Genomic DNA, 27,665 nt, shown 5'->3' with positions numbered 1-27,665 from the left:
TTTGGAGAAGCATTCTTTTATTCCAAATAAAATCTTATTTAGTCCATTTTAAACAGCATTTCTAATACCATCAGAACTCTGCAAAATGTCACAAAACTGCTTTTGTTGCATCATGTTTTAAAGAAGGACGTCAAATATATTTTTTTTCTCCGGCAAGGCGTCTTGTACCGCTGCAAGTTTTGGAGACATAATTACATATCAATACATGGACCAACCTCCTCCAACAACTTTGGTTTTGGTACAAGAGAAAAAACCCACTATGGACATTTAAGAATCTTTAATTCACACTAGTAATAAAATTGCATTACATTTCATAAAATAAATGTTCCAGTTTATATATACAGAGAAAACAGACTGTACATACCCTCCAATGAACCATTTCTAAAAGGAGAAGAAAACAAACCTGAAATAAATTTCACAAAACATACAAGCAATACAGTGCTCAGCTAAGCAGGCACAACTGTACATCAACATTTGTAACTGCTCAGTGTTTGGGGTGTGGGAGGGGCAAAAAGTTGAACATTTACAATAGAGTCCTTAGGGACTGATAAAGGGGTCTTAAAAAGTATTGCAGGCAAGCAGACAGACGCTTGTCTTTTTCCAAGTGCAGCAGAACATCCATCTCGTGTGTAAAGTGTGGAGCCGGTCGTTGCTGCCAACAGGTTCCAACTATTGGACCTGTGTGTCGAAGCTGCCGTTCAGCTGGCCCTCCTCATAGTCCATTTGACACAAAATCATGTTGTTCTTTAGGAAAAACTTGTCCCCCACGCAAAACCTGTGGGCAGAGAGAAACGCACACAGGCAAAGCTGTGGTTAGAAACACACAAGCGCTGTTTTGCATCATTCATCACTCATGTTGTGGGGACTACTTTTGTTTACATGGTCATTTTATGCAGAGTTGTCGTCCTCATGGGGACAAAAAGAAAGCCCCCATCAGGTAAATCATTACATTTGATGGTGAAGACGATTTAAGCTAAAGTATAGGTTCAGAGGAGGGTTACAGTCAGTTTAAGGTTAGGTTAGGGTTTAGGGTTAGGCAAGTAGTAGCTATGGATAATGCTAGAACAAGTCTCCACGACTGTCCACGTGTGTTTGTGTGTTTTTGCTCTGCAGCTAACGAGGATTAATCCTTTGCACACATTTGGCTCAGGACGTTTCACCTAACGCACGCCGTCAATGGGCCTCGTCAGATTCAAAGCTCGTTTTAATGCTCAACATAAACGTGTTTGCTCAAAGTGATCAGACTCCAGCTCTGGCACTCAGTGAGAGACGGGTCAACTCTCCTCGTCCTGGCAAACAGGCACTGGCACCGCAAGAGTTGCCAGTGGACCCTCCGTGCCACGGGGGTCAGCTTTCACACACCAGTCAGTGCTGGAGAGTATTTTCCCTCTAAAATCGCGGGGAGCCGGTTGAAGAGGGGAAATGACACGCGGCAGCCTGCCCTGCTGATGTTCTTCGTCTACACGCCGCTGTTTGCTAATGTGACTGAAGGGAAGGGGAGATAAGAATAGAGTGGAGCCGAGCCCAGGCTTCATTAATGTGCCAGGGTGGTAAAACAGTCAGAGCCGTGGCAGAGCTGTGCCAGATGAGGCCTGGCGTCGTGTCAGCCAGCTGAGGGGAGCGACTGCAGTCATAATTCCCTTACAGCAGGTGTTCACTATGGTAACTGAATCTGGCCCGCAGAAGGTTAATGGGCTTGTGGTGTGTGGAGGAACAGGGTCACAGCACCTCTGACAAGCATGCAAAGGACGTTCTGCTCCCGGAGTGCCGCCATTACTGACAGTATAATAATGTGGAAAAAGCAATATTTGGGCACGTCACATTATATGTACATCATACCATAGGCTTTGTGCTCGCCTCCATTTCATAAAAGTTTCTATCACTGCGGCAACGCCTGTCTAGGTCCGTTCTCCTCTGCGCAGCAACAGACCTCTGGAGGACTTCAGACCTCACAAGAGCGGATTCTACATCCCTCCTACTTCAAATTTACATATGGACGTTGAGATTTGAAATTTGCACGCACAAGGACAAACTGCCGAGAGTATGTAACAATAGGATGTGATTAACAGGGCATTATCCTTTATTTTAAATAGACAGGAAGACTTGCACAATACGTAGAGTGAGAAAATATTATTTAAAAAAATGTATCTAATATTTAAAACTATCTGTACATTTTTCTTTTCATTTTATTGACAAAATGCAATTTTGTTGTGTAGCTATGATCCCCATCCTTACCTCTGGTTACAAAGCTGACAGGCAAAACAGTCCAAATGGTAAACATTATCTCTGGCTCTCATCACCATTTCAAAGGCTGGGATCAGTTTACTGCAGGCTGCACAGTTCCCCGTCGTACCAAAGAGCCTGAAAGACAGAGAGCACAGGCAGAGATTAACCCACCTTCCCTTTACCTTGATGCAATAAAAGAGCAAACAAAAACGTACTGACAGCAGGAACAATGAGGAGGAGAAGAAATGCCGCAGCGGAAAGGGGGGAAGCAGAAACAACGGCAAACGCAATGCACAAATCTTTCTCTGGCACCCACTTGGTATTTTTGTTAATGAGAGTTACAAACATAGATCTTAATTCTCGACTAATGATCTAATTAAAATGATCACATGGTTTTTAATCTCCTTCTTCAAAGAATTCCCCCCCTGCACATTGCGAAAGCAGTGAAAACAGGTCTGAGGCGAAGCATTTCAGCTGCTGAGAGTTTTCAGAAAAAAAAAAGAAAAAGAATAAACACCTAATGAGTTTATCTCCAACTGAAGTCGGCTGGATTTGGACACAAGATGTCGTGTTCTGCGACGTCGTCACAAGTTCAAAAAGATTTCAGTCACGCGGATTCCGCCTCAATGCCTCTTTCTCCGTCCTCCAGTCAGAAAGGAGACTATGGCATGAGATGTAACCTTGAAGAGTTAACTAAATGTTTGACGCTGAGCAGAATCCGACGCTCCAACCCCAGCGCTGCTTGTTTAGGCTTATTAGATGAGAGCCGAATGATAAAGGTCACACACAGAGCAAAGAGGCGCTGGTGTAGATCTCCTCAGAGCAAAGGAAACTCAAATTCCTTTTTTCCCGCTCAGATTTACATTTTCATTTTCCGAGCGCCTGCGCCTATGTTTAATTTGAAGATTCCCGGGCACAGATAGATTGATATATTCCGCGGCAGGAGAAGGAGCGTTTCACATCTTCGTGAGAGGCGATAAGGCAACAGCAGAGGCTCCCATTCCAACAGTGTGTTAGACATCCTTCCCCAAACTTGTAGGGCTCAGACAGGGGAGTCACCGTGTTGGTATTCTGCCTCGTCTAAGCTGGTCCCATTCAGTTGCTTTCACCTTGTTAAAGCAAACGTCTATCCAGCAGCCCCGCTTCTAATTAGAGGCCACTGCCCCAGAGGAGAGGCAGAGACAGAAACAGGGGGAGATAGGCTGTTATGTTCCATGAGAGGGATTCACAGGGTGTTAAACACAGACATTGTTATAACTGGTTACTGTTTCAGGAAGAAAAAACAACTGGATTTTCTCACACAGTCGACATCTGCCACCCACAGAGTACACTGTAACACGAGGAAGATGTTTTTTCTCCATAGAGAGACACTTAAAAAGAAAGCTTTCCTCATTGAAAAATTCTCACGGAGTCAGTATTGATCCAAAAATGGAGCAAATATCAGCGCTACAGAAACTGACCTTCTTATTGAAATCCTAGATTTATATCATATTAGGGCCGGACAATATGACTTCAAATCAATATCATGATTATTTCAAACTTGTACGATTAATGAATGAACATTTTATGCTTCCCCACCCGATCTTGATATGACAAACACACAAACACACACACACACACACACACACACACACACACACACACACACACACACACACAGATGCATGAGGCACATTACTCAGTGCCAGTCAAAAAGTATTTCTGCCTTTATGCTCTTTTCTAATCACTCACACATAGAGCTGAACTTTATACAAAACTATGTCTGTGCACGTCATGTTAAGTCACATGTTGTTTGTAGCAGGTGAACTACGTGTGCACAAAATGTTGGAATTTCTTTTCCTATGTGTTTTAACAGGCTCAAGTAAACGTCAAGTTGTGTATGTGTTCTTAAGTTGTTTATTGTTCAAGTATAAAGTGAGTGCAGATCGGTGGGGGAGGGGGGACACGTGGAACCCGAACAGTTGGTGAACGCACTCATTGGGGAAAGTATAACAGAATTAACCGACATGATACATTTTAGGTTGGTTGGATAAATAGCTTGTTGGTTTCATTACATTTTCCTGTTTGTGCACAGAACATGTTTTTTGCAGGAAGCATGTCCTAATTTCTTCAAAAAAATACAACATATGAAATAAAGGTTAATTTGTTCCTGTCATTTCCTGTTGCCTCCTGTTAGATATATCAGCCTCACACCTCATGTGTCATCATGACAGTGGAGTGGCAGTGACGCCTCCAGGTTTCAACACACCTGAGCTCCAGTGTTCTAAGGGTCACACAGAGATGACTGTGTCTCTTCCTCCGGGAGCCGAGGCTTTAAATCAGCCCGTAGAGCCCTGGTCACTCACAGCAGAGACTGACATGCACAAACCTATAACAGCTTGTCGGAGTATTCTAACCCGTCTCCATTACACCCCGCCGGGCTGCGGACATGGTGCTTGACTTGATACAGGTTGTGAAAACGCCTGGTGAGGGAGCCCAGCTTGCTACCGACACTAAGTTGTTCGTTTGTTCAAGGAGGTGTGACATCTTTATTTATTTTTTTCTCTCTCAGTTATGTCCAGGTTCTCTACAAGCCATTAATCCAAATAATGTTGGTTTTAAGCTCCACGTGCTTTGTTATGATTCATAGATTTTTTTTTTTTAAACCTTCAAATAAAGCAATACAAATTCCTACATTCAATTTCATTACCTTTTGAAACAAATAGATATGTTGAAGGCGCGCGATACAAAATGTACTATTAAGTGAAACTAGAAATTGCGGCCATACAAAATGAATTACCTCTGCAAAGGTAAACAGTCTGTTTATGAAACCATATTTAAAAAATTCAGATTTTTCATTTGGATCTGCACCAAATTGCTCACACTGATAAATATCAGTCCTGTGAACATGCCAGATTTTTTTATAGCATCAATCTCCATAAATTATCTTCTGAAAATCAAAGGAAATGTTGAAAAACACCCTGTGTCCCTACGTTAAAGAAAGTGAATGAAATTCCTGGACCCGTCTCCTGATCTGGATCCACACCAAAGACAAATATCCTGGAAAATGGTTGAGTAGTTTTTGTGTGATCCTGCTTACTAACAAACACAGAAACACAGATACAAATATAACCTCCTCGGTGGATGTAATTTAGAACAAAAAAAGGATTCTATATACATCACAACATAAATAATTGAAATATAAGTAAGCACATTGGAATGTGGCTCCGTTACAGTCACACAGTTCTGCAGCCATCCCTTGACGGGTCTGGGCTGTAACGTGGCATCAACACACAGCTTAATTGAGCTCCGTGTGCTAAAAGGAGATTAGACTTTGAGAGAACTGTTAAAACACATTAGCATCTTCTCTTCCCGCTCCTGTGAAGCTATAAAGCAACCAGAGTTGAGCCGCTGTACTGCAGCCGCCTCACGAGCAACAGCTGAGCGGGCGTCACATTTAGTAAACAAGGACGGTTTCACATGGGAAACATGATCGAGCGTCAGAGGGATTAGACGTCGGCTGAGAGACATGTTAACACAAAGTGAGCAACACAAAGGGAATAATTAATTTATGATTGTTTAAGGTTTTGAAAGTGGAACAGGAGTCAGCACATTTGATGACAATAAATAGAGCAACTGCTACTCTATAATAATAATAACAATAACAATATAAAACTTTATTTATTACTACATAAACCTGAACTGCTACTGCATAATCACAATGATTCTATAAGAAACTATGCACCGTGTCTACAGTAATGCTCTATATACATTATTATACGCACAAGAGAACCAGACGTTAATGGAGTTTCTTGAGTTCGTTTTTCTTGCCTTTAAACTCGACAGGCTTCACGGCTCTGAAACAGTGCCTGCGACGGACATAAGTCGTGGATTACCTTTGAGCACATTCATTCATTTCACTTACAATGGATTTTCTTCAGAGTGAACAGACTCGTTCCTGCAGAATTCCCACGTATTGTTCTGACACATGTCCAGCATTGTGGATGTGCGGTGGCTCATGCACTTCAATTTCCCTGGTCATTTGGATTAAATAAATCAATATTCTCAAGAGGAAAGTGGAGGGAGAAAAAACTCAGCACTAACAGTTTTTTTTCTCTTCAGCATTTCTATTTAAGTGGAGTGTGAACGGCGAGTCTGTGGGAAATGTGAGGGTATTCTTCATGGCTGCAGCCCATCAGGTTTTTGTCAATCAGTCATTTGAATCACAGAAAGTCTTATTCTAGAAAAAGATTAGAGGGTTTGAAGAGAGAAGAGAGATTTTGCCTATAAAAAAAGTTGAATTTGGTGTTGATAGAATTACTGATGAATTGAGATGAACCTTTTCAGCATTAAGAGTTGGCAAAAGCCCCCCTCCCTTAATGGTCTGTTCTGCTTTACCCTGAGCGGGTGGGGGGACATTGGGCGAGAGCTGGGGTTCACCCTCGGCTACCAATGGTCTGCTGCTTTAAATGTTTATGGATTGTATTTTTAATTTAAATTCATGAACTTGCTGACCTCTAGTGATCAATCTTTCATACCTGTGTCTCAAATTATTGGCTCAAGCAAATTAATCAATATTTGTCGTAATTGTATTTTAGTTTATCTAATTAACTGCATATTATTTTTGCTGTCAGGTCCGTTTATTTCCACTCCAAGAAAAAAAACTCATGATGTATAATCATGAGTTTTTTTCACTGGGTCAGGGCCAATGTGAAAATGGTCAAACTGGTCTGATATGAGGCAAAACACCGGACTGGAACTACAGATTACAGTTGTTGTCTGGTTTGACTCAACAGATGCTCCTGAGTGGAACATGATGACACTGAGAGCTCATGAGGGGCTGTCATTTACCTCTAAGCTGGTTTACCAACCACCAATAATCACCAAAGAAGAAGAAAGGCGATGCAGCGCCACAACCGCCAGGGCAACACAGTGAGTTGGATCTCACAAGAAAAACCGACTTTGTCTGGTTTCAAATCCAAAATGTTGCCATCAGGCGTTTTCCCAGTGAGTCAGCCATGTCTCCTCTTGTCGTCAGTTTAGAAAAACACGTAAGATTGTATTTTATAGACTCAATGTGCATCGTGTGCATCATCCTTCCCTTCCTCAACTGAAATTTGATCTGTCATGATGTTGCCGGCCTCGGCTTGACAGTAAACTGTGCCCGGCTCGTCGATTAGGAACTAATGGCTTAGTGACTCAATTTATAAACAAAGATATTATTGCATTAACCACATTGCCATATGTTCTTTATTACTGATGCAGTGCAAGTTAGATTTAGCCCGTTGACGTTATGGCTGCTGGTTGCTGATTGGCTATTTTTGATTTCCCAGAACCTCATAAAGTAAAATGTCAGTTCAGCCAGTTCACAAAAGAACCAGTTTGGGCTCCCACACTGGACCAAATAGGCAAAACCAAAAATCTCTTAAGTAGCTCATTACAAATTCTATAAATAATATTCATGCCATCATGTGTCCCCGTCTAATCCCTGCTTCCTGCAGTCTGCCACACATTACCCAGTGCTTCTTAAAAGAGCTCTTATTTAGATGCTATTTAACTTTGTAGCACACCAGTGAACTTTGTGTGCTGATGTGGGTTTCTGAGAGAAGCTCAGCTCTCCTTCCTCCGTCTGTGAGTTATTACAATGGGTCTTTAGAGAAAAGAGGGCCTTCTTTAGTTCTTTCAACTGGCTGCTTTGCTAACTTCAAACCCTTAAATCTCCTTCAGTGCATCCTCTGCCGCTCTGTGTTGCTTCCCTCAGATTGCGCCGTTGCGCTCTTGAAGTTCTCTACCTGTTCTCTGAGCTCTTTGAGACGTCCCCGCGTGCACTGGGTTTGTCAGATTTCATAAAATGGAAAACTGTTAATGCATGCATCGCGTGTTATGACCTTCTCCAACAGTTGTGTCATTTTGAAAGTGTAAACCTCTCTGTTTAGATCTATCTTGCCCAGCGAACTATTACGGGAGGACAGATTTGAAAAACGGTCACATCCAGATGGAGCTATCATCCTCCCCCTGTTATTCCACTCATTTGTGGATAACTTATAATCTTCATTATCTTTTAAGACAGTTTCCTCTTACAGTTAATTATACCCCATTTTGATAAGTAGACGACTATTATGTCCGCTCTATGAAATAGAAGATTAAATTATTTCAGCCTTCAAGTCCTGATGATCACACCATGACTAGATTGTGAGCCCTCTGGTGTCCTTTGATCCAGGGCCTTTGACATAAAGGAAATTCGTAATTAATCTATTATTCTACTTTGTAATGAAAGAGTGTGGCCAAGTTACAAAAAAAAAGAAAAAAAGGTCTCTTGATACAGTGAACTGAACGTCGGAGAAATCAGACACTGAACTCTTTGTCGGTGCAATGCTTTAAAGGGCAGGGGAGGACACTGGCTGAGGTGTGTGTGCATTTGAGTGCTTGTGTGTGTTGAAATGTAGGATTCAGGAAAGCGTGAGTGCATTCAATAAGTTGCTAATGCCACTGAAGGACAATCACAGATGGAGCTGCTATCATAATTAATATGAGCATGGCAGGGTTCCAAACCCTGGGAAAAAAACAAAGTGTGTTTGATCCACCCGCTTTTCTTTAATGAAGTGCACGAGGCTAATTCAGTGCACAGATTTAACTTCATTACTGCAGGTGAGTGGAGCCTTCTTCTTGCTCCACGGAAAATAAAGGAAGGAATGAAAAGGGAAGTGGCACCGGACGGAAACCGCATCGCCCTGTACTTCCAGACACTCTCTCTCTTTCAAACTGCCTCTTCTCTATTACGCACGGCGAGCTTTTTTAATTTGTTCCATAATAGAATTCATCTCAAGCATCTTTCGCCATTAAGTGTTCTGCATTTGTCGCAGACTGAAGAGCAGGCGGGGGGGATGGATTTCATTAGGAGATCCAGGGCGACGTAGGAGCACAGAAAGCTCTCTGCCACCTCCACCCTTTTTATTCTTATTTTAGTTTTCTTAACTTTATGATTTCTTATGTCATTCTACCTTTGTCATCCCTTGTCTGACCTCTATATCTTCCTGATCTAATAATGTGCGAGAAAGTTTTTCCTTCTCCCTCGGCTCTGCTATGAATCGGGGTTCGGGGGGGTTGCTGTCCTTTCAGCAAATTTATTTTACCAAGTGAAAGTCTGAGCTTCATCATTTTTGCCTCCCGGTCAATTGCCCGTTTATTATTACCTCATCCGCACCATCTGCCCCTTCTGAGGGCAACATCATGTCTGAGTGGACCTCTCACTGCATCTTAAAAGCATTAACGGTGGATGGGAGCTGATGAATGGTAATGGCCTATCTCGAGGTAACATCCCTAAGCACCTCTCAAGTGGGCTGTGGGCTTCTTCCAGGTCACAGGAAGAGCGGCTGTGAGAGTGAAATGTCATGGAGATCCACGAGCGAGGAAGAATCAAATGTAGTAGATCATGGCTCCGACTGTACTTCTACGTTTTCAACCGGAGTGATCTCAGTGCACAAAGAGCGTATCCATATCAGTTTTAATCCCATATCTATTCTAACACTACTGGAAAGGCATATCGCGTGACTCCTCGCGTTCGCTGGGCGTGCACGTGTACTCAGATTGCTTGAACCATGTTTCGTCTCCTATGTATGTAAGCAGTTGTAGTGTTGCACAATGTAGAATGTTACTGCACAACAGCTGTTAGCGGAGACAACAGTGTCTACAAGGCTTGTTAATCAATATCCGTGTTGCTTTCTACACTGGCCACCAATGCTTATGCTGGTTGTGTTCTTCGGGAAGGGGTCATGTGATAAGAACCTGACCTATCAGCCAAGGCTTCGTCGTGACTGAAAATACTTTTTGGGGTTGTTCAGACTAAAACACTGGCCCGGAGTTTTTAAACTTAAATGGGACCAGCAGCATTTCCAAATGACAGGTGTATGTATCTGTATAGTAGTTCTGAAATATAGCATAAAGGGATTTTCATTGTGGTTTGAAAGTATGCTTCTCCTCAATTTCTTCTCTCAAATTAGAATACTTTGATCCAAACATAGGTGGATATCAGTGAGGGAGCTGAGAGACTAGAAGGCAGGAGGGGAATGGAGAAAGGGAAAGGGGGGAGGACAGAGCAGGACAGGGAGTGTTGGCAGGGAGGGGCTTATAGGGCACCGGCATCCCTAAGTCGACCCCTGGGGGATTCCCTCTCAGATAAATGGTAAGACCTCAATGGGAATGTGACTTAAAGCCCAGGAAATGGTCATGTTTAATTTAGCAAGCAGATGGCAGGGGCATCTGACAGGGTGGGGGGCAGAGACACTGGTGAAGCAACAAGCCTGCCTGGAGGTGTCTCACAGCAAACAGCTCTGGAGCAACGGAGAGCCTGGCTCCTCCGTGACTCAAGCCCCCAGTCCTCATGTAAACACAAACAGAGACAAAAATATGAACAAAGACTGTAAACAAACATGAGGTTTGAACGGTCACACATGCTGCCAGTATATATATATATATATATATATATATATATATATATATATCCCTGTAATATATCCCTATAAAGTAAAACAACTGCACCAACCACTAAAAAGAAAAAGATATAACAGTGTAGAAATACTCCACTGACATAGTGGTGCATGTAACATCCAGAGAGCTTTTAATAAGATGAATCAATTATGGTGGTGGGAGCAGTGAGACGGTGTTTCTAATACATTGCACAACACTTATTACATTTGAATACTATTTCATTTTATGCCTATTTTTTGTAAATGCTGTGGAGGAGGTAAATTGATAATTACCTCCACCGAGGAAGTCATGTTTTTATCAGTGTTGATTTGTCTGCTAGTTGGATTGTGAAAAGAATACAGAACTGATTTCCATGAAACTTAAGGAAGTTGTACGGGTCAGAGAAGAGCCCATAACATTCTGGTGCAGGTACGGATCAGGGGGCGGATACAGGATTTAGTTTTTATCATTTTCTTTAACATAGTGACACTGGGAATTTTTTTTAAATAAAAAAATTATTAAATCTCACTGTTGGCAACGTGCATCAATTAATACGGTAAGACTTATACGGACGATTGGTAGAAAACAATCATTAGCAGCAGTTTTTTGCATCTGGACATTAAAACCCAGATTATGTATATTATTAAAATAAAGGATAATAAGGGACAGCAACATGTTTGTACTGTGGATGCAGTGATCAATAAATATCATGGCAGCGTAACTGATGATTTGATAGCTGCAGTAGTAGTATTTGTAATAAAAAAAAATGTTTTTTTTCCGTCTGTGCAAAATGAGTCAAATCCTCCTAAAACAACATTACCTTCTGCTGTATGCACGCCACAAAAGAACATTACAGCGATACACGGTAGGTTCTACATTGACAACACAGAGGGTTATTTGCATAATTCGAACTGACGTAGATTTCTGTCTTTGAGAGTCACAGGAAACAAACACAGAAAAAAACCCACAGCAAACACCACTAGGAAGATAAAACAAACAACAAATACTTTGATGCCACAGCTCTTGGATTGGCATGGCTCTTATGTTTGTTGTGAGTGGAGAAAGGTGATTATGTGTGTGTGTGTGTGTGTGTGTCTTTCTTGCCTCAGGTAGTCCCTGCGACAGAGGATGAGGTTGGCTTTCGTATAGAGGGTGGAGCCCACCTCCCCCAGGCGGCAGTCGCAGCAGGCACATTTGAGACAGTCCTCGTGCCAGTATTTGTCCAGGGCCTTGAGCAGGTAGCGGTCTTTAATCTTGCGATTGCAGCCAGCACACCCCTTCTGTTTCCCTTTGGGCTGGACGGAGAGCATCGGCACACCTGTAGTGATAAGGAGACAAACAGCCATGCGTGATTTACGGCCCGGGAACACGAGTGACTTTTCATGTTCTCTTTTTGATAAGCCGGCTGCTTCTCGAGGCGTCTAAGCCTGGCCTTGCGCGTGGCCACAGCACACTGCCGACCTGCTTCATATGCATTAAAGAAAAACATTCTTCCATGTAGATAGGCACACAGGTCACATTGGTCTACAGAGCCCTGACTTCCTTGTTCCACTTAGAACATGGTGTTGTACAAAAGTTACATGATCGCTTACAGCAGGCGGCGGAGGACGGGGCATGAAAGACACAATGTGCATTTTGCTTCCTGTGGTATTTACAGCGAGCTGTGTTGTGCGTTAGTTACCTACCATTTCATCAGAGCCCATTTCACTCAACTGTCCACAGCTGTAAAAGCTCCTCATGGGCTTTGTTTGGTATAGATTAACATTAACCTTTTAAAAAGCCTCTGACCACAAAAACGTTGCTACCAGACCCCAGTGAGATATGTTATGGCCTAAGTGCCTTTTAGCATACACTCGCTCGCTGTGTTTCATACACACACACACACACACAGGGGGACACACACAGACTCGCTCACACACACACACACACACACACACGTGCGGACGCAAACCACAAACGCACACACAAAGTGTTCCCTGCTCAGAGCATTACAGCCTTTCCTCCTTTTACACTTATCTGTACTCATGTGTCTGCAACGAGCGAGCCTAAGTTACCAAACTCGCAAATTGCCCTGCTGTCACGCAGGTCCCCTTTAAGTGTGCCTTTTAGCCTCCTAAAGGACAAATAAAGTCCATTTAATAACTGCACTAAACACTAATAGTCTATGTGTGGTTGACATTTGTGTTTGGACTAAAAGCCCCCCTCAGGCCACTGCTGGTACAGAGGCAGGGGTGCGCAGCTCCCCTCTGTAGCACTAACAGGTCTGCCACAGCTGAAAGCACAAGACAACAGCTCTTAAGACACTCTCTCACACACTGAGCTATTGATCCGTCTAAAAGAACACACAGTGGACGCCACTTGCCACTCTACTTTCAAACACATTTCTCTGTCTCTAAAAAAAAAAAAGAGACTGGACGCTGCATCATAGGGGGTTAGGCCATGGGTTTGTATGTGCGGTGGAGAAATAAAGGCCCATTTGAAACATGCCTTACACTGAGTTAAACACGAAATGTCACTGTTGAACTGTTGCACTTCAGAGATGTGCACGGGAACATTTTGTCCAGAACCAGAGCGAGTCTTTACTTTCATTTCTTCAGCGACATTTGCGACAGCGTGACGATGAGTGTGAATGGGCTCATTCTGCAGTTAGATCTGCTGCTTGACTGTAACTTCTGTGGTTCGCTCGATGATAAACACAACCTCAGCTGATAACAAGGGACCGCTTCACTCTGTGCACTGTTTTTCTCGGCTCAGCCTGTCAAGTTTGTTCTCTTTCACAAAAACCTTACACCACTTTTCAAAAGACTTCCTTGGAATAGACTCGCATATGTTCTGTCCCTCTCTCTCTCGCATGAGCACACACTCACACACACACACACACACGCAAATGGACTCACAAAGTACCTTATTGGATCCAGATTTGCTCTGCAATTTTTGGCCATCCGCACATCAATAATGCTACGAATGTAATATAATTAGCATTTCCCCTTTAACAGAAAAAAGAGGTGAAAGAAATAGGAGAGCTTGTTAGTCAAATTTATGGCTTTGGTTTATATGTCAGTAAGTGCTCCGGTGGTGTTGAGCCGTCTTATTTCTTTATCAGAAGTGGAAAGGAGAGGCTAATTGGTCCGGTGCTGGTGATGGGAGCCATCAATTAGTGTTCTGCCTGCCCTCCAGCTCCCTCACCTCCCTCCCCCTTCAAAACAGGCCCCTTGAAGCTGGCGCATTAGGATCACAAAACCTGCTATAAATACCAATGTTCAGTGTAAATGAAGCTAAAAAGCTTCAAATTCAAGCCACACTGGATAAGGGCGGACTCCTCTACCTGCATTTCATGGCTTGTTAGGGGAGCTCTCTGCAGGTATGCCAACAGTGCTCGCCTGACAGGTTTCCACAGAACTGAAAACAGTCTTAATGAGGAGAGGGAAAATGCCTGCGTGTGTGTGTACACGTGTGTGCGCGCCTCTGTACTTGCGCAAAGAAGAAGAAAGGCGTTGCTGCAGATTCCCTTGGGGATCACAAAAATCTTTAATTTGCCTTTTATGACACCTAATTAGTTATTCTACTCAAAATCTTTGCTTTAAATAAGAGAACTAATTATACAAAAAGGTCGTTCCCCCACCTCCTGAGAACTACTCCTAATTGGTTGAGACCACCACATGCCTCACACTCCTTAAACATATCACGTGTGTGTTTCACATCACGTTTGAGAAGGCCAAAGCCTAACCCTATATCCTGGGATTACTCTCCGCTGCCCACCCCCTCTGTTGGATGCACACTTTGGTTAAAAGCCATGTTGAGCATCATCAAAGTGACTCCTGCGTCTCTCAGTATATATTAGTCTTCATGCACATAGGTCCTGGTCCTTCAGGCCAGTCTGTGAGAGAGATGCCTTGATGAAGGAATGATGAATGTCTGCCTGGGAACCAGTGCTCACATTCAAATGCTGCCTCTCTCTTGAAGCCATCGCAGGGAACAAACATGGGTTTGATGTCTTCAACCAAAGCAGCCTGTGGAGAACAGCTTTAATAGTAGTGTAGCAAGCAGCAGCTCAAGTTCTACTAAACAAAGAGCAGTGACAGAAAGAAATGAGTGTGTAAACTAAATGTCTTTTCAATTCCCTTAATGCCACGAGACATTTTCTTGCACCTGTCACCACTCTCCCGGCGCTCTGGGAAACCGCGGTGTAGAACAGAACCTCCCGTGCCCGCTGCCTCCCCAAAAAGAGGGGCTGCATTATGAAAGGAAGCCGCAGCCTCCACTTAATCCAATCCATTTAACAGATACAAGTGCCAGTGACCTTCCAGTGTCATTTGATGTCATCAAAAGTATGCCTCTCCACATCACGATTCATTCTCCAACAAGGGATGCATTTTACCCCTCAAAGTGGAGAGACAGCACTTGCCCTGCCAAATATCCTTCCTGAGAGGGAATTTAATTTGCCATTAGCACTGTGTGTAAAGGCCTGTCATCTCTCTCTTCTCCCGTCCATCTACTTTCCTTAAGATTGTATCTTTCAAGAATATGTACAGTTAGTTTTTCTCAGCCCAAGCAGTCTGTCAGAGCATGTATTTTCCATTATAGAGATAGCATCCGAGTTCCATGTTACTCCATTTAGAGTTCCGTTTTACAGCTATCAAAAGAATCACACCAGTCTGCTAACCTTTTTTGATATATTTGAGGTTTTAAAAGAAAATACGCTGCTGGTAGAAGTCAAGGCGATGTTTGGAAGTAGGAAAATACAATCATCACATTTGCTCAGACCAGGCATGAGTGTGTGAAGAGAAAGATTTGCCCCAAACCCCATTTTCAATCGTTATCACTGGAATCTTTGATTAACAAAAAGGTGCTTGAGTATAATACAGCATTACAGCGAAGTTTACAGGTTTCATATGAATCCTGACGCCATCATAAACCATGTTGAGTCATTTCGTGCAGACTAAAAATAAATGTGTTGTTGCAATCAACTACTGCAAGTGCAAAACACGGCAACATTAATAATCAGATGACTTTCTCAACTCGACACTATTTACATTTCTATTTCTGCTCTCTTGTCTCGTACATAGTTTTATTTAGGGACTTATTTTCATTATCGACTAATCTTATAATTAGTTTTTTTCATCTCTCTATTATTATTTTTTCTCTAAATGCCTCCTGTGTATTCCCCGCAGGGTTAGTTCATCTATTAAGTTTATTTTTTTATCCAACTAACATTGCAAAATGCAAATTTATTCGGTTTAGTGTTATATCATCAAAGAAAAGCTTCAAATTGTAATTTATGAGAAGCTGGAACCAACAAATCTTTGATATTTTGGTGAAAGTGACAGTTTCCAATTCTTTTCTATTGATTGACAAATTAATCGTTTACTGTTTTTGAAACAGAGTTATTTTTAAAAGTGCAAAGTTTAATGTTGATCGATAATGTTGAATAATCGACTCATCAGTCCAGTTCTAGCTTCATGTTCCAACAACAGAATGAAGCAAATGTACATTAAAGATTTCTGCCCTTCGCCTCCCGACGACACACATGGTCTCAATGGAGCAGCTGCTCTCACAGGCACTCAGCCTTAATTGCAGAAGTGACAGTTACATCTGATTCTGTGTTCTGCTAAATGTCTTTTGATCAATTAAAAGCACTGGTGCCATGGGGTGTGAGGCAGACTTTGCTGGTTCATGGGGAGGGAAAGGATCTGGATGAGAGTCACTTGTGTCTTCCTGACATATGGGGGGGAGGGGGGTGGGCTTCACTGGGAGGTGGAAGCTGGCCATGGGTGGGCCTCCTCTCGGGGGCCCCCTATAATTCCAGCTCCCAGCTGCTACGAATAAGAGAGTGTCGGCACACACAGAGATACTGCATCACCAAATGATTGTGTTTAGCTGGAACAAGTGCATATCATCATGACCATCATCACCATTATTATCTCTAGTCAAAGCACCCTTACACATGACATTAATGACCTATGAACAATCTGCAAACTGAATCTACAAACCATGTATTATATTATGTTATATTATATTATATATTCTGGAAAATAAACAGGAAATCTAGTGTAAAATGATAGAAAATTACCGTGTTGGTCGTGATACAAACTCTCAGTCAGTCTCAAGTTTAAGCAGGAGCTGATTTTGACGTCATGTTTCTTTCATGTTTCAGCCACCACTGTAAATGCTAAGGCCATGGTCGATCCCGAATAAAGTTTGTCCCAGGTCCAGGGCGTCTGCCACCAGGGTTAATGGGGATCTCATGCAGATGTCTTGCCATTGTGTGCATGAATCAGTCCCTTTCATTCAGCTTCCGTCACTGCTGTAATTGAGCCCATAGACACATTTTGCTTTTGCCAAGACAAAATACAAGACATCTGGTAATAATATCTGCTGGAATACACATGCCGGTTGAAAGCCGGCTGATGAGCGTATTCTGAACGATAAGCAAAATACAGACCGCAGTCTCGGTCATGTTCCTGTCCTTAGCTGGAGCATGTAGAGGGAGTAAAGGCAAGAAAAACACAGACTCGCTCGCAAATTATGTTCTAAACAAGGCCCAAGTCAATATTACATTTCATACTGGCTGTTTTTTTCCCCCTTTTAATTCTCTGTAAGAGGCTTCTACTGTTACTGTATGGCATGCTACATTTCCAGATGGTTGTGTATGAATGCCGGGGTCTGTGAAGTGATTTCTGGAACTGCATGCATGCTATGATTATGACATAATTAACACCCACAGTATTTGGGAGAGAAAGCAGACATGGCTGGTGCGTACGAGGGCGGGACTGTTCATTAACGAGATGCACTCTCTCAAACTTTGCAGCTTGCTGCGGCTAATAAGCCCCGGTGAAACGGAGCTCAGCCGTCCCTTGCATTGACCCTGGCACTGCCCGGGATAAGGGAGGGTTTTGTCTCCTGGAATAATTGCTCTTTTCACATGTTACAAGTGTCCTGACCCCCACGGTCGGCAGCCACTTTCCCTACCATAATTACTCCTGATCCGCTCCAAATGAGTCAGCCGCATTAGGGCTGCACTAACACTGGCCCGGCTTCAAGCGCGGCATGGGGAGTCTCAGCAGAGCAGCCTGGAACAGGACTGCCTTTTCTCTCAGCCCACGGTCATTTCCATCACGTCAGAGGTGCATTTCTTACACTTGAAGTCAGCACGAAGGCCCTGGGCCCTTTTCTGAGGCTTACAGAAGGCATTGTTAACTCGTGGTGCTTGCTGCTCACTGTGGTTTGGCTGCAGACTCCATCCCAATTAACGGAAAACTTCATTAGGGTGTTTTTTCCACACTTTTCAGCCCCCTATTATTTTTAATTTATTCACATGGGGTTAATTAAAAGAAATGTATCACAGCGATATGCAACAGCTTTCTAATTAAATTCATTGCAGCTTCTTTTTTTTTCAAGACATGAAACTGGCAGAGTTTTCAAATTATTACAGAAGGCGACTTGTTCCAACACTTGGTTGCTCAGTAGAAGGGTGAGATTAGAGCCCTGTAAGGTAAACTGTCAACAGCAGAAACCGAGTGAGAGATGGGAGTAGGAGTTAGAATGAGGAGAAAAGACTCATGGTTTTATCATGCAGGGTAACCCCAAATAAACCCTGAGAGCTCTTTGAGAGCGAGGACTCGCTGCCAGAGTGTCCACAGAGCATGGAGAGGATGTGGTGTTGCAACTAGCCAATCAGTGTTGGGCTTTGTTTGCTGTTCGTCTGAGGATTTCAGTTCCTGAAACACGTCATTATATGTTTTATTTCACTTTGCTTGCAATGACATAGAGTCAACATCATACATCTTCATACAGTATTTGTGGGATCGACATCTGCAATTGAGATCGAATAAAGGAAATATCCGTCTATTCTCGTGCTCTGTACTTTTAGACTTTGATAAAAGAGAAAATCTTATCTGCCACTTCAGGATTCCTGGCAGGAAGGAAAAAATAAAGATCAAACAATTAGACCTGTCGCGGACACTTTCCGCCATCCGGAACATAATAATGCACAAACACTTTTTATTCCACATTAAAAATGCATTTGGAGAGGAATAACTGTAGCCTTCTAAAGTTTGTGTCACTCACGAGGTCAGGACGTGATGTACAAAATCCTCCCCACTCCCCAGCAATTACCGTGCACTTATTATTTCAGGATATGCCAGGAGACAGGTGTGCCATTCAGGGTCCTCAGTGTGTCGAAAAATGGAGGGGAAGAAGGAACACCATACTGCGGTGCACTGTGTGAGGCTCTTTAATCTTGAATAATGCAAATTCCCCACAGGGTGCAGTTATTAGGCAGCCCGGGCCTCTAATGTCATTCGAGCACCTACTCCCGCACCTGATGGGGTAAATAATGAGGGAGGCCGGTCGGGTGCACACTCAGGGAAGAGGTCTTCATGAAGATTTGGGTGTGACGCCACGTGGGACGGTGAACTACGCACTCATTGAGTGCAGCGTATATCTCAAAGCGCGCAGGAGAGGAGCCGTGGAGATAACGCCGGCTGATGTTTGATTAGAAGGATGGCTTTCTTTTAATGAAATCCTTTTAACACTTTTTATTACCTCGTAATATTAACAGCGACCCTATTTCCTCAAGGAGTAATTCTTGCCTGGCTAAAATCAAATGGCAATTCAGCTGGAGACGATGGGTCAAATGAAATGAAATGTAAAGAGATGTGATTGGATTGCGGGGGGGGGGGGGGGGGGGGGGGGGGGGGTTGTCTGAGAAACAAGGTTGAGTCAATGCTGCGTTTAGCGGGAGCGCGCGCGTGGTCGAAGGCGATCGTTTCCCTCTGAAGTCGAATTGCAAACGTCGTAGTTAAGCACTGATTTAATCAATAACTTCAATATCCAAAACTCAATTTACGAGCTTTAAGAGGCAAAGAAACCCCCCCAAAAAACCCACCACCCTCTAAATCACAGACTTTAAATAGCTATTTAAGATTTGATTTGGTGAAGGTCATCCAATAAGAGATTAGTTCTCAGCCAGTTGGATCTTATTTAAGAGAGGGCACCCCAGGCTTTTCTATTTACCAACAAGATAGCTGTAATATCTTAGGAAAGTGTGAAGCCTCCATCCTTGAACTAGAATTCAGCCATAAAGGGGCTTTTCTTTTTGTTCACGTGACATTTCGTTTTTGCCAAAAATAACCAGGTAAAGGTCACATTAAGTTGGATTAGAAGCTGCTGTTAAGTGTAGATGTGTTAGTACTGTGATGGCAGAGAAGGTAAATTGGTCAATCAGGAGAAAAAAAACACAACATGTCCGAAAGAAGACTTTGTGTGGGATTCAACAACAATAAGTAAGTTTCGTTAAAGTAATTTTTGGATTAAATCTGCAGAAAACTGAGCACAACAATGGAAACACTAGAGAAGCCTCTCTAGCATCCCCTACAGGCTGTCCTCCTCCCTACACTTCACAAGAACTAAGTGCTTCTCACTGTCCAACCAGAAAAACAAGTGAAAATACACCAAGAAGGAATTTGGTCAATAGGAAAATGTGGCGTCAGCAAGAATCCCTGTTTGTACTGTGATGTGTACACTACACAGAAAACACACCAGGCCAGTTCATGAGCTCCTGAAACTATATTAGTACAATAATAACACTGTTGTATTTCTGCAGGTGTTACTCAAACCGATACAACCTGCTGTATAACTTAACGGCACATGTGAAAATTGTCACCTGCTTTTCCCAGATGTGTGTTTCCACTTGGAGCTGTAACATCAGTCCACATGTTTCCACCAGGAGATGATCAAATGATATAGCTGTTATTTAACACACACACACACACACACACACACACACACACACACACACACACACACACACACCCTACATCATACAGACATACACTCTGGAGCTACACTTATAAATTATACTGCATTGAATTTTATTTTAATACCTTAAATATCAATATTGGTTCTGGCTTTTGCAGATCTAGCTAAATCACCATGCAAACATACTGTATGTAGAGCTTTGCATTGTATCTAAACAAATATGCATCAAGAGACTAAAGAAGAACTGTTTAATACTGAAAGCAAAATAGTGTATGTGTTTGTTTTGATTTGTTATGTTTAGCTTCCATAACAGTGAACTCTAGTAATCAGATAGGAACTAATGTTTATTCTGGGTCTGAAATACTTTTAAAATCTTTTTGCCACTTTTATATTGCGATGAAGAAACACAAGGGGTTTTGTGTAGCATAGCATATGACTGCATTTGTGACACAGTTTCCTCCTAAAGTCATTAGATTTTTGAACACCTGAAGCATGACATGAGCTGTGCCGATGTTAAGTTTGGATTTTCCACTGAGAATGTAATGGCTCACGTTGTCTTTACAGTTTAACAGGTGGCATGTTGTTTTATTGCTGCAGGCTCCATACTAAGGGTTTTCGGTCAAATGGGCGTTTGTGCATCTTGGCATTTCCTCTCAGCTGCTGGTCTGACTCACTGGATGTAGACTGGGTGTTAGCCTGCCATTGGCTGCGTGCTCAAGTAGCAATATCCTCCCCTTCTGTTCTCGGGTCTGTTACCATCTTTTAAATCCCCTGAACTATGGGAAACGACAACAACGAGAGCTAGCAAGCTGCACGCTGAAAACGGCAGGTTTTGACAAAGACTCGGATCGTCAACGTTCCTTTTCTTACTGTTGGTTTTGGAGTTTCCTTTGCTGGGGAATTAACAATTTGAATGACAGCGATCGCCGCCCCACGTGTAAACGTTACAAAACAAAAATATTTGAGAGCACCGCTGCTGCATTCCAGGTTTGGCACCTCTCATTGTGATTGGTTTAAAGAAATACAAAAAAGCCAGAGAAGTCCCCCCCCCCACTCCCTCATGGAAGAATGATGATGAGTGCAGCCAGGCCATTTTCCAGCGCTGCGGAGGTCTGACTGTGTAAGACTACTCAGCTGCTAATGAGCCATAATTGGTGACATTGTAGTTTGGACATCGGCTCATCTCAAGAACTTTACCACATGTCATCCCTCTCTCTTTTCTCTCCTGTCTTTCCTCGCTCAGCCTGTGATGATTACAGATTACAGGAAGCAGCGAAAGAATCGACTTTAAAGAGAGTTAACAAACATGTCTCGCAAGTCAGAACCGGGTTCACAGTAGGTAAACGGGGGGGGGGGAATAAGAGAAGATATTTTCCCATGAGCGTAGTCAACAGCAGCTTCCCAGAGACGGTGACTAGTTGCAGTGACAAATGACAGTGAGAGCTGCTTCCAACAGGTTCACACATATAACTAATACTCTGTGTATTCCATGCTGTATATGACTGAAGTTTAATTACACTGTTGAAGAATTCAGTCGCATTTTTACACCAGCACAGCTCTGGATGAGGTTACCGTGTTTTTTTTGCTGTTTTGTGTTTGTGTGCAACATCAACATTTGTTGTGTACATGTCTACATTTGTCTCAGCGATCGCGATAAGACGTTCGGTTTCTCCAAGGTGCTTCGAGGTAACAATTCATCTCAACTTGTGAGCGTATTTTTGTGGGTTTTTGTCAAAAGGATTTTTTTATTGTAAAGTTTGATCGGGTGTGTTTTTTACCCTGGTAGCTTTGAGTTTTTCTTGTTTGTTTGTAGAATTTCTGTTTTGTTCGTGCGGCACCTGCAGCAACCGTCACTCCTCCTGCATGCATCTCTGCAACAAACCATAAATTCTTCTTGATGATGGAAAAATTATTCGGAGTGAATAGTGTAGATAACAGAGGAGGGGGTCGTGCGTTCGGTGTGATGCAGGTGGGAGCCAGATCTTGTTGTGAAATATTTCTATGATAACATTGCTAGCATGTGGCCTCTGGCAATAATAAAAAGGGACGCTGGCGCAGCTCAAGAGTGCATAATTGAGTTTGTGTGTCACACTGATGAGTGAAGCCATCGACATTGAAGGCAGGTGGGTGCGCTTGCTAACACGTATCTCCCAAGTCTCAGTTCCTTTGAATTCCGCTAAGATTATGGAAAACGATACACATCTCCCGCACTCATGGATCTGAAACGATCGGGACTGATACTGATCTCCAGGTTTACTGGTGACAGATGAAAATTGCCTCCAATGAGAATTCTGCATTTGTAAGATCAGGAGGAGATTAGATGGAATTAATCACTCAGCTGAAAATGACATGAATGTGATTTTTTTTCATCTTCCTCAGCTAAGCTAAAATGAAAAAATCAGCTTTGGGATAATATGGATGGACAAAACACTGTGTGGTTATGTGTCAGTGGAAGAGATGTGGATATCACACGTATACCAGGCAGATGTGAGCTCCCTGTTTGGATTCTATGAAAAATCACCTGCTTTATGCAGTAATTGTCCTCAGGTTACGAGTGTCTTCTAATATTGGTTGGAGACAAAATTGGAAATGTGCAGCCCAGGTAATGCAGGTGCCTGAAATAAAGCTTTATTAAAAAAAAAAAAGATTACTGACTTAAGAAATATCAAACGAAGCAATGTGTTTGTAATATTGTGCAGGGCCCAGAGCACAAGAAGCAGACGTAATTTCAATATTTGAAATAGGCAAGTTTAATTTTGAAGTAAGAGCAAACCAATAAGCTGAGAAAATAGCAAATACGGGGGCGCAAATTGCATTCCTTTGTGAAAGTGAAAAGACTTAAGGAACATATAAAAGTAATCTCCAGCTGGAAATTAGAAATCAACCCTCAGAAACCAAATAACAGAAAAGAAATATGACTGTCCACTTTCTAAATCAATATAGCATTGCTACAAGACAGTATTACCATGGTAACACCGGTAGAGAATGAAGCAATTCTTATTATTTCAAAATAAAAATCAGAGCCTGAAGCCCAAGTTTTATTACAGCAGCCGACAGATCACCAGTCTGTTTTCATCTGGAGCCTCGCTTTTCAATCACATGCTTTATGAATGTACAAATTTCACTGGACAGGACGATAACAGGGTCGTAAATTAACAAGCAAAGGTAACCAGGAATTTATCAGGAGCCGGGGGATTTTCTCCTCTGCTCAGGTCTGTAAAGAATACACACTGTTAATGTGCAGCAGAAATATTCCTTCAGTGTGGACCCACTTTCTTCTGCTGCACTTGCTGCGAAGAAGCAGAGAAAAAATGGCTGAGTTGCTCTTTCCTCTCAAATTAGACGCAAATTGGAACCTACATATCGCGGATGAAATAAAATGTTGACACGGAATATTTTGGTACATGTGTTGCTGTTCATTACTGACTATGACCTGCGTATTAGGTCATTCCGCAGAGCAGTGCCTGTATCCTTATTACAGTCCTCCTCCGTGCTCTCAGACTCGGTGCCTTAACAGCACATCACCAGTAAATACAAGTGCTGCATCATCTGGTGATTAGTCTACGATGTGTATGTGACATCTGACGGACAAGGTGGCTAAAAAACTTAAGATAAGAAGATAAAACTTAAGGTTTATCTTCGTATGCTAAGATAAAATGTAAACTTTCTGTCTCTTGATTGACTGATGTGGTGAGAAGAGATTGATAACAGGCAGATTTTTCTCAATGGAGTCAAGATAACAAGGCACATAGTCTCATTTCTGGTTATTGCTTATGCAGCACAAACGGTTTCAGGGTTTTCTAAAAGGAAGTCAGAGTTCAAAACCACTCAAACAAGCAGCAGCCTCACTTTGTTGCCAGCCAGGATCGCAGCCTTTGAACATGAGACGACTCACATTGATGATCTGCTTCATGGGCCACAGAAACACAGAAATATGGACACTTAAGCAGCACGCACAAGCACACACAGGCAGAGAGTTAGTCGAGAGAAACCGACAAATACGTGTGGCCACCCCAAAACACCAACTCACACCTCCCTCTCCTCATGGGCACACGCATATCCGTGCAGGCACTTAGTAGCCAAATTAGACAAGGAGGTATAGAAAGGACAAGCCTATAACTTTAGAGCCAAAAAACACGAAGAATGCACCACAGCGAGAAACACCACATTCAAAGCATCTCTGTTGACAACGTGGCCAAAACTGCTGGAGCTGCTGGTCGGGTCCAGCAAATAAAGGGTGAAGCTTTTAGGCAATGAGCAGCAGGTGATCTCAGCTTTTCTGCAAGTCCTAATGTTCCTAAAAGCCACTCTCCCTGGTTCTGTAATTGGGCATCAGTAGTTAATGTAGTATTGACTGCATTACATGCTCCTGTGCATCCTCTCCCACTAATGCCATTTGCATCACCTTGTACATTTACCATATTGCTAAGCCAATAACTGTTAAAAGCAATCTGAATCATGAATCATATGGGAGGGGAACTTTTAGCAATAGACAGACATCCAAAGGAGACAATTTACAGTTGAGTTAATTTGGGTACATTAGCAGCACAACATGGATTCAGCCAGACAGACCAATTTATGTCTCCGTCCGCAATCCTTTTATTGGTTTTCAGACGTGTAAGTGAAAGGAGGCTCCGCTAAGAGATATGAAATATCCATTTTCGAGCATAAATAATGGGTTACGAATGCATCCATCACTTTTAGAGGAGGAGGAGGAGCCCTCGATGAACTCAAAGGTGCAAAAAAATGATAAGTAACTCCAAAAAAAAAGTGCTTTATGGTTGTCAGCAGGTGGTCTGAACAATGTAGAAGACACGTCAGAGAGTGATTTGTTTTCGGATAAAGCCTTTACAGTCTCCATTTGATTATTATGATCCTGTTGTATAAAATGTATTTAAATGCATTTAGTCTGAGAGCCGAGTGTGACGAATGCACGGCACATCTCCACATCAGTTTAATCCAAAAGGGGACTTCATTAGAGGCGAGGTTTGATTCAAATTAAAATTAATTAGACTGCCTCACCCATTAACCCAAATACATTGAAATAGATAAGTAATGCAAGTAGGCCTGTTTGGATGGAGGAGTGGGTGAGTGAGCGTTGCGCGGCTGCTGCTGCTGCTGCTGCTATCCATAATTTGCAATCAACTTAAAAGCACTCTGCTGTCATCTCCCATCCCGTGGTGATGTCAAAGGCTGCCTCGCTAACTTCACAGGCGCAAAAAGCACTTAAGAGCTGGAGGAACGAGGAGAGAGAGAGAGGAGCCACATGCACTGCAGCGTCAGTGCGTGGAGGAGTCTCCTCCAACTCCGGGATGAACAGCCAAAACGCTGTGAGAAAAATACAAAAATACACATGCAACTCCTCCAGAAAGACGAACTGCAATCCCTCTTTGCATATATGTGTAAGAGCATGTCAACTTCACAGCACGGAAAGTGCAGGAGACCTGGAGTCTGTTGTGACTAGATTGGGGTTAAAAACAAAAAAAAGCCAATACAGAGCGGAGGCTGCGGGTGCGCATGCAGGGTTCCTGGAAACACTTAACGCGTAAAATGAAGTCAATACTTCCTCCTTGTTCCTCCGCAGGTTGTTATTCTAGCATCCATGTGCCGGGGGGATATTACTCACCCTCTTCCTTGTCCAACACCATCGTCCTGAGGAACGGGGAGTCCTTCCCCGGGCGATCCGTCCTCGGCTCCGGCAGCAGGCTGCACCGCTCGGTCTGCTTCTTCTGGAGGTGGCTCTGCTCAAACGCGCGGCTGACCGGAGTCTACGCTAGCCCCCCTCAAAAAATAAAAAATAAAAACCCTGGAAAGATGAATTGCCGTGTGCACGGTTGCCCCACTGCTTCTATCAATAGGCTAATAATTCACACGCGCGGATTCGGTGATGTACGCGGCGAGATCCCCCCCTCTCCGGAGCGAACTGTAATGCAAACAAATCGCGTCAAACAGCGGCGATTCCATGCGTAAAAACAGCGGCGGGCAAAACAATGAAAAGCCTTGATAAATCTAGTGGCGCCTGCGTGTGGGTGAGAGTGCGCACACGGACGGATGAGACGCGCGGACTGAACGGCTCAGCTCCCCTCGCTGTTGATATCCTCTCTGTCCTCGCTCTCATTTGCTCCCGAGCAGCAACTATACTCAAACAAATCCAAATGCAAATCTGACAACTGCTAAGAGCAAACTCACACGCCGCCTCGCTCCCAGTGTATGCGCCCGCGCTCCGTCTCTGCCCCTGATGCTGCTGCTGCTGCTGCTGCCGCCGCTGCTACTGAATAAATGCGCGCAGTTTCCAGAGACCCTCGGATTCCCCTGTTAATTAAATCAATTCATTATGCTCAGATCTGATTAGCAGCCCTTCCCCCCTCTTTGAATCAATTATTCAATACACAAACATAATTGCTTGTGCCAGAGGTGTCTAAGTATTAGCTTATTTAACTCCAAGGACACTAATTACCCCTAGGGCAAGGGAACTTTTCTCATTAATTCTGACAAAACACAAAAGCACAGCTAAGGGAAAGTGTGTGCGTGCGTGCCCGCGTGCGTGCGTGCGACTGGTCCGCCTGCCAGTCTGAAGGTGCGCGATAGTGAGGGAGAGAGAGAGAGAGAGAGCGCGCATGCACGTACGGGTTGTATTGATGCACGTGCGCACGCATGCAGGAGAGAGTATGAGAGGGAGGGAGGGAGGGAGGGAGAGATAGAGTGAGAGTGATGCAGCTCCATTTGTGCCTGGTACAGTTGGAGTAAACATAAAAACGTATTCTATTGTGTTTCTTGAATGTAGGAATAACATGCACTTGTCCCCGTGCAGCAGTTAATTAGTGTCCAGACACGGTTATCATACAGGCTGCACTTTCAAAAGAGAGACTGCACAACAGATGGGCCGCGTTTTCTGATTAGTGGGCGAGATAGAGGGTTCAGTTTTGAATTAATATAATTGTTGCCTGTTATTGCCAAGATGAAAGTGTTGCTGTTTCATGGTGGAGCCTTAAATAGCACCACTTTCACTTGCCCTGCGGAGACTGTTAACCAATTAAGGGTGAGATCCAACAAAGATTAGCCATTTAGGACAGAGTGTTGGGGTAGAGCTGCACTGACGCTGGCTCCGTGTGCAGGCCGGCAGGCTGCTGTCTGTGGTGGGAGCCTGCTCAGTCTGTCCTTGCCTTCTGTTTAACATTTTGCACCCGAGATTACAAACCTACTCTATAAGCCCTTAATCATCAGCCTATAATTAA

The 27,665-nt window shown here is 43.2% G+C and overlaps 1 protein-coding gene across 1 annotated transcript; it reads right to left on the bottom strand.

The window, feature by feature from the left end:
• lmo1 (LIM domain only 1) lies at positions 1–26,184 on the bottom strand. The gene is made up of 4 exons (XM_053421725.1): positions 26,057–26,184; positions 11,776–11,989; positions 2,236–2,361; positions 1–775 (listed from the first exon to the last, which is right to left on the bottom strand). The coding sequence occupies exons 1-4, from the start codon at positions 26,076–26,078 to the stop codon at positions 670–672; spliced, it is 468 nt and encodes a 155-aa protein (XP_053277700.1). The 5' UTR covers positions 26,079–26,184; the 3' UTR covers positions 1–669.
• Positions 26,185–27,665: the final 1,481 nt, after the last annotated feature.

The sequence above is a fragment of the Pleuronectes platessa genome, chromosome 1 (genome assembly GCF_947347685.1).
Source record: "Pleuronectes platessa chromosome 1, fPlePla1.1, whole genome shotgun sequence".
Lineage (NCBI taxonomy): Eukaryota > Metazoa > Chordata > Actinopteri > Pleuronectiformes > Pleuronectidae > Pleuronectes > Pleuronectes platessa.
This window is presented reverse-complemented; position numbering and strand designations above follow the sequence as displayed.